The sequence below is a fragment of the Antennarius striatus genome, chromosome 10, assembly GCF_040054535.1.
Source record: "Antennarius striatus isolate MH-2024 chromosome 10, ASM4005453v1, whole genome shotgun sequence".
Classification (NCBI taxonomy): domain Eukaryota; kingdom Metazoa; phylum Chordata; class Actinopteri; order Lophiiformes; family Antennariidae; genus Antennarius; species Antennarius striatus.
The window spans coordinates 17,854,905-17,867,513 of NC_090785.1; the positions used below are offsets into that span (position 1 = coordinate 17,854,905).

Genomic DNA, 12,609 nt, shown 5'->3' on the forward strand with positions numbered 1-12,609 from the left:
GGGATCAAAAGTCTTAGACTACAAAAAAGTATTGATAATATCTGTCATTTACTTTCTGATCGGTCTGTCACCACTCCTCCCCCCTCTCAGCATTCACCATTTGTTGTTCAATTAGAATTTTAACGCAAACTCTACTATATAACACTGGATTCTTAATTTCTTTCAATCGATTGTCCTCGCCTTTTTTTTGTACACCATTTCTCGGGTTTAGCTAGTAAAAATAGAATAGCTACCAGCTAAATTTACTTTGACAGAAAAGGCTTACATCACACATATTTAGTGTCAGTATTTTTATATGTCATTAGATTGTTAATGCACATCCGGCATTATGCATAAAGCATTAAGTATTGTCTTTAGTAAATCAGCTAAAATACTAATGGGAATAGTGGTGGCTGATGATGCTGCTGGGACAGATGAGTCAAATGCAGTGATGAAGTCAGTGAATTTATTAAAAGCTGCAGGACAAAGCAAAATAAATTGGTGGTGTGAAATTTGCTTCACTTTGTCTAGTTTTGACCTCTCGACCCAAGCAGAGAGAACTTTTGGTGTCACAGAAGAACTGTTTTGAAAAAAATCAACAACTTATTCTAATGACATATAACCATTTGTTTGTGCGAAATCAGGAATATGCTTATTTTACACATTTTTTTTTATCTTTATATATGCTTTATCTAAATGAATCACAGTCAGGCATACAAGTCAAAGTAAGTCACAGTTTATTTAAACAGCAGTTTTAAAAAACAGCCTGCATCTGGCCAAAGTGCTAACACACACATATTTATATTACAGTATAGTGTGCACTATGGCTGCTGTGTGAGGCTAAGTAATAGTGATAAGAAACCTGTTCACTGTCAGCCACAGATCTGCTGCTCCCTCACTTAAATCTGCCTTTCTGTCCACCTGACTGATCACCTGTTATAAGCTTGTGTCTCTGTCACATGGCTAACATTATGACCCATTCTGCTGCATTTAGTTTGCATAATTAATTAAGTGAGGTCTCGGTGACCCAGAGGTTCCTGAATGGATTTGATGCGTAAGAGACCAGCAGACCGGAGGCACAGACACCATTCAGGAAACATAATCGGCTCCGGCTGTATTCTGCACCACTGCACAATTTGGATTGATGTAAGAGGAGTTAAAGTAATGAACACAAAATCTGAGCCATAAAATCAAGCAAATGCACTGAAGTTGCAGAGACTAAGAAATATCATCGACAAATTTGATTCCTCGTGGCTTTCTGACTCAAGCTCAATGTGTGGTGTGGTGTTTTTTTTTGGCAGGTTCGCCTTTAAGAAATCATCCATCCATGTCACAGAGTGGTGACGACAGACTTCTATCTAGAGAAAAGAAAAACTATTTTTGAAAGAGTCCTCAGTGCCTCTCGATCCTCGCTGTTAAGGGTGAACTTGAGGATAACATAAGAGTGCTTCAGTTTCAATGTGGGTGTGCGCCTCGTTGGAGGGCAACTGGAAGTTTGAATGTAATGGGGGGTGGGGGGGGGGCATTTAGAGATGCTTGCAATGCCAATTGCGATATGTCTTTGAGTGGAATGGTTTTCTTGGCTGTTTTTCATCAAGGTTTTTATCCTCTTGTACCCTCTACTGAAAGAGGACTGAGTCATAGCAGTCAAGGAAGCAGGTGGGTGGGAGGCACACGGTGGGTGGGGTGAGGAAAAAGCTAGAGGATGTGGGATCTAGTTGGTTTGGGTAAAGGGAGCTGAGGGTGTGGAACACGAGGAAAAAAAAATATGAATGGTGAGAAACATTGATCTATTTCACTACCTGGTGGTCATCGTTCAAATAAACACTCACTGCGTGCTAAAGGATGTTTCACATCGCCGGGCTCGAATGTGAATATCACAAAGCTTAATAAACTTGTGAGAATTTAGAGGAAGAAATTAATTTAGATGACAAGCAGGAGGGAAACTCGACTAAACTGGCCATCGGCTTTATTTATCTGGTGTCACATTTTATTGGAGCAGCACACGTCAACTTGAGGCTTTTGTTTTCATTTTGTTCTGTGACTGCTGATGAAAGAACAGATTAAGAAATGTGGAAGAAAAAAAAAACCTTGTTTGATAAAGCTGTCAAACCTGTATGAGATTTTTTTAAAATGATACCGAGGAGGCGAGACGGGAGACACACACCGATGATATATTCTGTTTGTCTCGGTGAGTTTGAAAGTGTTTGCTGAGGGTGAGCGGGTGGGCAGGCCACTAGGAAAATTGATGTGCACGCTCCTGCAAATGTGAGTGTGTGCGCTCCTGTTCCAACATCACTGCTGTCGTCACTGCAGCCACCTCTCAGTGACTCCCCTGTGGCCCGACAACCTCCCACGCTCTTCACATCAACTCCCCTGCTCCTTTACCCTTGCTTTACCTATAGCCTTGCCCCACTCACCCCCCAACCCCCACTAACCACACTATGGATTCCATCTCCTGCTCAACTGTATTTTCTCATCTATCCATCTCTGTCCACTATCTTTCCCCTCTGATTTCACCCACCTCTCCTTTTTCTCTCTCTGTGCTTGTTTTCATCTCTCGCCCCCTCATTTGCTGTGTGGGTCTTCCCTATCTTTCGTCATGCTCGATGCCTCCACCGTGGCTGCCTGTCTCTGTCTCTATGGAAACCCCGAGTGGACAAGAGTGGCTCAGAGGTCTGTGAGAAGCTGATACAGACCCTATTAGATCACACACACTCTCTCTCTCTTTCCCAGAGAGCCACATACTTCCATCCTTGCACACACAGGTGCAAGCCAACACTGTGTGTAAATTGGTGGTGTGTGACAGTGCCATTACCTGCCATCACATGGGCACCCACTGTGGAAAGAGATGCCTCATCTCCCTTGTGCTCACCACTTATCAATGTGTGAAGAGGGGGGGGGAGGGATGGAGCACTATTGTTTCATTACACTGTAGGTCTGTTCAATTACTAGATGGAGAAAGGGACCACCTGATGCTGCCTCTGTAAATTTATTCCCATCTGAACACACACAAACGCACGCATACACAGACTTGTGACTGGCCCCTTCCTCGCTTTTCTCCCCCCTTTCAGTCTCACACCTCATGAACCGTATTTTCATCACATTTACACATTGTTGAGAGCGCTGTGTTGCGTAGACTGTGCGTCACACGGGTCCTAGCACGTTTAAAGGATTGGTGATTTGCAATAAGCAGCATCACACGGAGAGAAATTTCATAGGTTTGCATTGCACCTCTGGATGTCATCGTGATTTGATGGTCACGCCTAAGTGGATCATAGCAGAGCGCAATCGAGGGATGGATAAGTAAGGGGCACACCTTGTCATTCAGGGTAAATATGGAATGGAAAAGAATAAGAATGGGGGCCAAAACACAAGAAATAGTGGGGCTTCAATTTGTTCAAGTTCAAGGTATTTGCTTTTCGAAGGAATTACATTTCTCGCATCTTTGTTGAGCACGAGCCGCAACAGCGGTAGAAGAGGGTGATGACGAGAAATGAATGAATAAATGAACAGCTTTGTTGGGTTTCCTCTTTATTTTATCAAAATGTACATGAATAAAATACAACAAAGGACTACATTAAAGAAGTGATTAAAACGGGCAGCAATAACAGGGGTCAACAACTGAACACACACCCAAACAAGCCCCAGGCCCACCCCATTAACACCCACAGTGCAGTGAGATAAAGACATGCCAATGATGTCCCACATTTAGGCACTTGATTTTCCCTACCGAACCATCTTTGGTCATAGTTGCTGTCGCACGGCTTTGAACTTAGAATCAAAAAGGTTTCACGTGGATTTGAACTTGTTTCATGTCGTTTGTGATGCTGTGAATTTAAGGATGCTGACCCATGCTGAGGGGAGTCACGAGTTTAAATGTAAAGCCTTTGCTTGAAGCAGATCTACACTTGCTGTAGTTGTAGGTGACCCAAAGATGGTTGTAACCTGACCACCTCCATAGAGTGAACTTTAGCATAATAAAAATCAACACTAGATGATACAGTACGTCACATGATTACAGAAAAGACTCCACGAGGGAAAGGAATCAAGCACTACATTTTAACACAATTTACCTGAAAACAATGCTGTGTATCTGCACACGATATATTGTGAGGTCACAATATACTTAATACGCTGTACAGTCATTGTAAAGGCATTGTTGATATTTTTTGTATTTGTACTATCCAGTATGTTTACCACTGAGTATTATCTTGGAAAGTCTTGCAAAAATAGATGATTTGAGTAGATTAAAAGCCTTTGTTTTGACTTTGACGTGATATATATTTAGCTCATGCATGTCTATCTTTGTGTGTTTACAGTATACTTCATGTTTGCATGTATGTATGAATGTTGTGCATGCATGTGTGTTCTAATGAAACTATTGTACACACCGTTAGACTTTGCCCATCAGTATTTTTTTTTTTTGGAACACACTCCCTTCAGTAAAAGATTAACAAAGTTACATTGAACTGTTTAAGAAGCAGAGAGGTCACACAGTATTTGGCAGTGAGAGAACAGTCCTAATTTATCCATGCACAATATCCACCACAGGTAAGTTCCACATTCCCAACAAACCCATTAAGAACAACACAGTAATAACATGAACATAATGTACAAGAATTCAAAAACATGGAAGTGTATTTTGCATGTGTGCGTGTGTGTGTGTGTGTGTGTGTGTGTGTGTGTGTGTGTGTGTGTGTGTGTGTGTGTGTGTGTGTGTGTGTGTGTGTGCCCGTGCATTTGTGTGAATGTCAACAGCACAGCTGGTTTCCTAGGGAGACCAAGAGGCTATGACTCATGCAGTGCATACAGAAGATTCTGGAATTTAACAAGATCGGAAGAATTGTTATTTTCACACAAAGTCTGTGTAATTAAATATAATCGTGTTAGAACCTTGCAGAGTAAACTGAGAGTTTAATGGAAAAACCTGCTTAATCCCACCCCCATAGGTCTATTATAGACCAAACAGTTTATCCCTGGATTATAGTATCCATTCTACAGCTCTTTCTTCATGGTGAGCAACTGTTGCTCAACTGCTTTGAACAATTATGTGTGTTTGCTTTTCTTAGACTATTCCAGTCTGTGTGTGCAGGTGTAAGGGGTATGGTTGATAAAGCAGAGTGGATCCCCCTTGGGGTATGTAATAGCTGCAGTAGCTAGGTTCTGCTAAGTAGGGGGCGCTGTGCTCAGCAAGATATGGGGCGGGCTGGTAGAAGCACGTCACATGGTCTGTGTTGGGGATAATATTCTGCTCTCCCAGAACCTTCAGTGCCAGCACCGTGATCATATTCAGTGTCTGACGCCTCTCATGTCCCATCAGACACACTGTGCTGTCGTCTACGACCCGACGTAGAGTCATCAAGTACTGATACTTGCTTCTCTCTTCACCAATAAAGTGGTTCTTCAAGTAGGACAGGATCTTCCTCTGCTGCTCCTGCACGTCTGGGAAATCGATGAAAAAGCGTGAGCACATGTAGCGCTCCAACGTCTTTATCTGAGTCTCGCTGGCTGGTCGGTAGTCCCTGACCAACAGGTTGCTGTATTTTAATAAGCCACCACCTCGGATCTCCTCAGGGTTTCTCGTGGCAATTAGGCGGTAGCGCAGGTGATTCATGGCTGCTTCAAAATCACCGTACATGCTCTCTGCCAGTACCTCTACTGCAGGGACTGAGTCACATGCGTGAGGACTGCTGCTCTGCTCAGGCATGTCTGTGGTTACCGTAGGGACCTCTTTGTTCTCAATCATGCAGCTGGATGCTTCATCCGCCTTTGGAGGGTCAGATTCCACTGGGCCTCCACACTGAGACTGGGGTAACGCGGTCGAGGCGGAGTCCGGAATTGTGATCGGAAAAGAAACCGGCTCTGAAACTGGGGGCAATGATAAGATATAATCTTGTTCCTTTTCATCCTCCAATTGAAAATCAGGAACTCCTGGCTGAAGAGATGGCTCTTTAATCTGTTCTCCACTGTCTGTGCTCAGTATCAAAGGCTCCATGTCTGAAGATACCTGAAGAACAAGGTCCTTTTTCTCAACGGGTGGAGTAAGGCAGAGGAGGGGAGGACTTAGACAGACGGGGGGAGGGCTGAGGCTAAGCATCGGAGGGGTCAGGTAAGGAGGTGAGCTGAGGCAGGAGGAGGTAGGGCTGAAACTCAGGGGTGGGGAGTTTAAGCTGGTGGCAGGGCTGACGACGCTCAGCTCAGGAGATGAGAGGCAGTGAGACTGAGGGGTCAGACATTTGGGAGGGCTGAGGCTCGGTGGTGAGAAAGTGAAATCAGGAGGGGAGAGATTTGGTCCTGAAGGGCTGAGATAGGAAACAGGAGGGGTGGTGCATTGGGAAGTGGAGGGTGAACTAAGTGTGGTCTCTTGTGGGTTGTCGTTTTGTTGATTCAAGTCCATCTTTTTGGTCTGTAGGTCTTCGGTTTCTTCATCACTGAGCTGAACTTCTGAGGTTTGAATAGGTTCCTGGGGGTTTGAGCTGAATTTGTCTGGATTTACTGATTCAAGAGGCTCTGATTGTTTGGATTCTAGAGGTGTTTCTGTTGGGGAGGACTGGATCTTGTCATCTAAAGTTAGATGTGCAGACAGCGTCTCTTGGACCTTGTGATTAATTGTTTCACATAAATCCTCTGTGATTAGCTGAGAGGATGCCGTCTCATGAGGTAAAACAGATTTTGGATCCTCAGCAGAGGTGGAAATTATATCAGGGACTGGCTCAGGGGTTGAGGTAAGGTCTAAGCTTGAACTTAAATTAGTGGAAATGTTGGGTTCAGAACCTGGCTTTGTCTGAGTAGAGACACTGTCTGTTGGGGTATTAGTAAGGTGTGAACTGGGAGTTGTCGGCTTTGGGTCAAATGCCATCTGCTGTTCGGTGCTAGGACACGAGTTTGAATCAACAGACGACGCTGTGACAGTTTCTCTTTCAAATACTGGACCTGTGTAATGATTGGCGGTAACCTTCCTACACATTCTCCTGGGGGGTTTTGGAGAAGAGTGTTTTAACACCACCATGTGAGCTAGTCTTTCTGAGGTCTTACACGAGGGGGGAGAGGAAGTCTTTTTGTCAGAAATGAGGCTGGGTTGTGCAGGTAAAATATCCTGAGTGTCTGGAGGGCTGACAGTATCGAGTGTGTTGGGTGTTTTATCTGTGTTGTCACTGTGTAGTGTGCTGTGAATCCCCTGTGTCTCCTGTATGCTAGTGGGCTCCGTGTTAATAGATATGGAAGAGACGGAGCAGGAGCAATCAATACCCTGCAAGTCCTCTCTGTTTTTTGCTTCTGAAGCTAAAATATCTTCTGTCACTTCACTTATTTCCATATAATTTCCCCCCTCTTCTTGCTCCCCTGTCCCTGTTTCTACTTCGCTTTCATCTGCTAACCGTGCCTCTACCTTAGTTTGTGAAGATGTGCTGGAGTCTAGAGCATACTCGTGTTGTGTGTCATCTTCTTCATTGCCTCTCTGATCCTCGTTCAAACTCTTTGAGAGTTCTGTGCTGAGATGATCTGTCAAGTTCTGAGACTCCATCTGGCTGTCGTCTGAGACTTGTTGTACCTCAGACTGTCCCGTGTGGTCCGCGAGTCCTTCCTCTTCAGAGGATTTTGTTTGGTCAGGTTGTTCGTTAAGGGGGTAGTGTTCTTCCTGGTTTGAATGTGCTGGTTTTTGGCCATCACAGGGCTGGGTTTGCTCTGACTGTTCTACCTCTGTTGAATAATTGGTTTTGACAGAGGGCTCTGGCTCATGTCTGAGTTCAAGCTGCGCTGGCGGTTCAGCTTTCTCAGATTTTTGTGTCTTTTCCGTCAAAAGGTTTAGAGGTGTCTGGTCAGACAAGTCAGTCTTATCTAAGTTTTCAGTGTGTTCAGTCACTTCTTTCAGCTCTTCTGGTATTTTTTGCTCAACGATTTTTTCAGCTTTGGACTGTTTGTTCTCAATTGAAGGTTTGGTTTGCTGTGCAAGTTCCTTTTGGGACTCCTTTTCATGTACCTTGTCCTTCTGTTTCAGCTGACTCATCTGAGCCCCCTCTTTCCTAGATAAGTCTCTAGCAGTATTCTTCTGTGTTTCTGCACCGGTGGCCTGCTTTAGCGAGGAGGGAGAGTCTTTTCTCTGATTTTCTGTACACTCATCCTGAAGATCAACAGTGTTATTTTTGTGTTGTGAATCCTGTTGCATGTAGGACTCCAGGAGTCGATCCAGAATGATCTGGAAGGAATCAACACTGAACTCAAACTGCCGCCTCAGCACACTAACAAATTTTAGCTCTAGGTTTTTGCCGCTGTTGTTGGAGAGAGAGATGAGGCTCCAACGGTCATACTCATTGAAAACCTTCACCATTTTCTGGACATAGGCCTCCTTCATCGTTGCGCTGCTGATCCGCTCCCTATTGACTCCCGCAGGTAGGCACTCAAGCAGGCAGCCCAGCACTGACTCCTTGATCACCTGAAAGGAGAAGAGGTCAGCAACATGACAGCTGCTACTAATGACTGCAATCTGAGAGTAATTTTGTTTGTGTCACTGATCTGAATAATATAATGCTCTTGGTTTAGTTTTCTGTATAATTCAATTAAATATATTAAAACCACCACTATTGATTCAGCCTCATGGCAAAATGGTCTGTAATGAAATTATGGTTAGGATTTTAATGTTATTATCAGTATATCCTCTCATGAATAAATTCTGCAACACCTTGTAGATACAGGATATTCAGTGTCTCACTGAAGGACAATGGAAAGAGAAAATTAAGGATTCAGATGCAGGAAATTGAAACCGAATTCTTCACGCTTATTACCTGAAACTCCTCTTGACTGGGCAACTCCACTCCGAAGATGATGTCCAGGTCCTTGTAGCTTGTTCCGTTGTCTCGGACGAGGACGTGACTGGCCGTGGAGCCATTCAGACGGACATCCCTGACCGTGATTCCCTGCTTCTGCAGCCTGGTCCGCACGGCGATGATGATGTCTCTGGGACGCAGCTCCAATGTAGGAAAGTTCCCGCGACCGTGGATCGGAACCACCTCTGACAAAACCTGATGAAGAACCTCCACTTGCTCAGTGTTCAGGCTGTGGAAACGTTGATTGGATCTGGTTTCAGGCATGCTGTTGCTCTGGAATTAAAAAAAAAAAAGGGGGGGGGGTTGACAATCATATTTAATTATAACATCCCAACAAAACGTGATGTGTGTTTAACCCTCACTCTGTCCCAGAAGCACACTTAGCACTCACTCACACTTGTATGCGCACTCCCTGCCAGTCTGCTGTCTGCAACTCACAGCTTGGCTGACAGCTTTTCCACAATGTTAATGTAACTGCTGTGTTGATAAGCTGACACATGGAGCAGTCTGCATAGATACAGTGTGCATAAATATTGTTTAACTGTTCAACCAGATCACCACAAATGAAGACAATGTTTTTAATGAAAGTCAAAAAACCTGAAAGTCATCATGGCATTTACCTCCACTAGAGACTTACCACATCAATTAGTCCCTTCATTTACACACATAGATACAACATCTGATTCAGTTCTTTAAAAAAACACAACAATTAATAACATCAAAATCTACTCATGCTAAATTACGCGATAAGAATAAAAACAACAATAATAATGATTATTACTTTCATCATCATCATTTTTATAATACTAATACTAATAGTAATACTACTACTAATACTAATACTAATAATAATAATAATAATAATAATAATAATAATAATAATAATAATAATAATAATAATAATAATAATAATAATAATAATAATAATAATATATATTACACAAAAGGTGGATTTTATCTTTGTTTATTGATTGTTTCCACTAGTGGAGTAAGGGTTAAGCTGAATGAGTCATCACCAGCAGACTGCATTAATCACACCAACGTCACTAATTAAAGACACACATCTGTTTTTGTGTCCGTGTGTGCAGCACGTGATGAGTATACATGGCAAACAATGCCTCCCACACACATTTGTGTGAGAGCGCACAGGCTCTCACTGAACACCTTTGTAAATTGTAATACAAATTGGAACAAAGTGGGATTTAATATCAGCCAATTTAGTTTGACTTTCCCATCCTCCTGGCAGTGACGCTTGTAGCCTCTGCATCCAGACTGCATCAATCAATCTGTATAAACTAGACAGATTTTTCAATAAACCAAACAACATTTGCCTGTTTAAGTCAGAAGAGTCTCAGCTATGTGATTGAGTGTGTGATTGTGAGTGCATATGAAAGTGTTTCCGGGAGAGAGTGCTCGTGTTTGAATGCACTACTGTGGTTCATAGCAGCCCATTATGATCTATTGTTTGCATTCATCAATGGATGTCACTCAGTGCTTCAGCTGAATGCTGCTGATTGCTAGTATTTGTCAGAACTAGCAGGATAAATATTGGGGTAGTAATGAGAAATAATGGGATGCTCTCTGGTGTTTGTCAAACATCTAAGAGCTGTAGTTCCCAACGGCCACAAACAAACTATTAGAAGGAGTGTTTGAAAAAATCTTCCAATCAATTGTGCTCATTTCATTTCAGTGTAAAGCTAAAAAGACACACAAAAAAAAGAAAGAAAAAAAAGCAAGCATGTATTTTCATTCAAAAGTAAATGAACATTCTTACCGGATGACCAACAAGTTGACTCCAAGAACACAAAGCTCCTAAAAATCTTCTGTAGATGAAGCATTTGTCTGACCCCAACTTCAACAAGGTGAACTTCAAGATACTAATAATGACACTCATGCACACGACGGCGATCGATGCAGTTCCAGGTGGCTGGTATACAATGAAACAGTGAGCCGAGGCACTGCAGGACTGTTCTCCATCGAGTCCCTGTATCTCCCCCTCCCTTTTCGCACTCTTCTGCAAACTTGCAGCCTGAGTGACTCATCCAGGCGTATCGGCTGAGCTCACACATAATCTACGGTCATTGAAAACCCAACAAATCCGAGGGACTCATGCATGGTGGACTAAAACAAACACAAACAACAATCCTCTGTGAACTTGTCATTACCAGTAAAATAGATTAAGTAGACGACAAACCCCGTCCTGTGGACATAAAGCCTCCTAAAACCAGTCTATTCACTTTAACAATGATGTTTATCTACAAGGCATTTGTTGTGCTAGCTGGCAAAATGTAATTCCAGTGTTTACTGACCACAGATTCTAAGTAGAATATAATGATATATGCTTTTGTGATCTATTAAAGAAATTTTGCAGCTAAACTTGTCCTTAAAATAGTTCTTTTCTCTTCATAAACCTGTTAGAAAACCACCCCCTGTGGATTAAAGTTTCCCTTATAGTCAGTCACTACCAGTCCCATTGACTGGAACTGAACCAGAGCCCTGCCGGCTTCTTTTAATGTCATGCTGGTCTCCACTCCTATCATCTGATCACGGACTTGTTAGTACCTGATATGAAAGGTGAGGGGAAATTAAATGCAATTAAGTGCCAGGAGAGACAGGATTAAAAACACATTAACCTGGATAACGGTTTGTCTGCTCCACGCAGCCTCAAAAAAAAAAAAAAAAAAAAAAAAGTGAATGATCCAACTCGTTAAAGGTCCATACCTGTTGCTGTGGCATTTTATGGAGCGACGGGCTCCTGACGTGGATGTTGGATTAAAACCCCGTGAGTCCGGAGCGTCTGTTCCAGGTGGGGTGGTGTTTATTTCCCTGCCCACTCCAGTGCTCAGTGCTGATGCTGCTCTGTCCCTTATGAGGCATGTGAAGCCAGCATCTGTGCGCGGGTTCATCCGGGCGCTGTCCACCAGCTGGCGCGGTGCTGAAATGAAGACTGAAACGAGTCCTCCCGCTCTTGTTTTCTCCTCCGGCCGCCCGGAGCGTAACGCAGTTTCCATAGCGACCTGCCGTCATTCAGTTATGACTGGGGTGTGTGTGTGTGTATGTGTGTGTGTGTGTGTTTTGTGTATATACATCACAGGTGAGACGTAATAATAGTATGTACTTTTATATGTCCTCGTCTTAAAATAAACCTTCACCATCTAAATGCAGAGATGAACCCTCAGCAAAAAAAAGTTTCTCGCATATATTAATAATATTTGGACGAATTACTGAACTCATCCAGATGACTTTTGGTGACATTTATTGTTTGCCTCTTCTGGTGTGTGTGTGTGTGTGTGTGTGTGTGTGTTTTTAAAGCAGTCCACGCGTCAGCACCGTGATGGTGACAGCTGAAGGCCAGGAGTGGGTTCACACTTTCTTTTTCAGATGCGTGTAGATTTTGTCTGGGAACACACTTAGGACACTTCTCATTCACTTGTCCGTACAATGTGATGTCCATAGACTACACACAGTATGAGTCATCCATGATGCTCCCTCCCCCTGACCCAGCCGCTAATACCCCACCCCCCCACCCCCACCCCCTTTATCCCAAACCGACCGACTCTTTCCTTCTTTCCATGATGTGTATTTTCTTTCCATCATTCCAGCACCACCTAAAATTAAACGCATTAATAATTCTAGTTAAAAAAATAAAATAAAATAAAATAAAAAATAAAATAAAATAAAAGAAACCCGCTCCAAAGCGTGAAGGCAAACATTTGAGTATCTAAGTAGAAAAGGTCATTCCACTCCCCCCACTGAAAAAGCACAAGTGACGTCACTAGACGTGTACCACATCCAACCGATACCG

At 43.1% G+C, this 12,609-nt stretch overlaps 1 protein-coding gene across 2 annotated transcripts; it reads right to left on the reverse strand.

Annotated features, from left to right (window-relative positions):
- Nucleotides 1–3,539: 3,539 nt before the first annotated feature.
- Nucleotides 3,540–11,780, reverse strand: LOC137602280 (uncharacterized). Of its 2 annotated transcripts, none has more exons than XM_068324851.1 (3): nucleotides 11,526–11,780; nucleotides 8,763–9,077; nucleotides 3,540–8,413 (listed from the first exon to the last, which is right to left on the reverse strand). In XM_068324851.1, the coding sequence occupies exons 1-3, from the start codon at nucleotides 11,538–11,540 to the stop codon at nucleotides 5,048–5,050; spliced, it is 3,696 nt and encodes a 1,231-aa protein (XP_068180952.1). In that variant the 5' UTR covers nucleotides 11,541–11,780; the 3' UTR covers nucleotides 3,540–5,047. The 2 variants fall into 2 exon arrangements, with proteins under 2 accessions (XP_068180952.1, XP_068180951.1); XM_068324850.1 differs by lacking the exon at nucleotides 11,526–11,780 and adding an exon at nucleotides 10,579–10,852.
- Nucleotides 11,781–12,609: the final 829 nt, after the last annotated feature.

Excerpts from the sequence above, each read along its gene's own strand:
- LOC137602280 (XM_068324850.1), bottom strand. The coding sequence starts at position 10,698 with ATGAGTGTCATTATTAGTATCTTGAAGTTCACCTTGTTGAAGTTGGGG. Across the intron at positions 9,078-10,578 it reads GTCAACTTGTTGGTCATCCG|AGCAACAGCATGCCTGAAAC; the intron begins GTAAGAATGTTC and ends TTTTAATTCCAG. Across the intron at positions 8,414-8,762 it reads CCAGTCAAGAGGAGTTTCAG|GTGATCAAGGAGTCAGTGCT; the intron begins GTAATAAGCGTG and ends TTCTCCTTTCAG.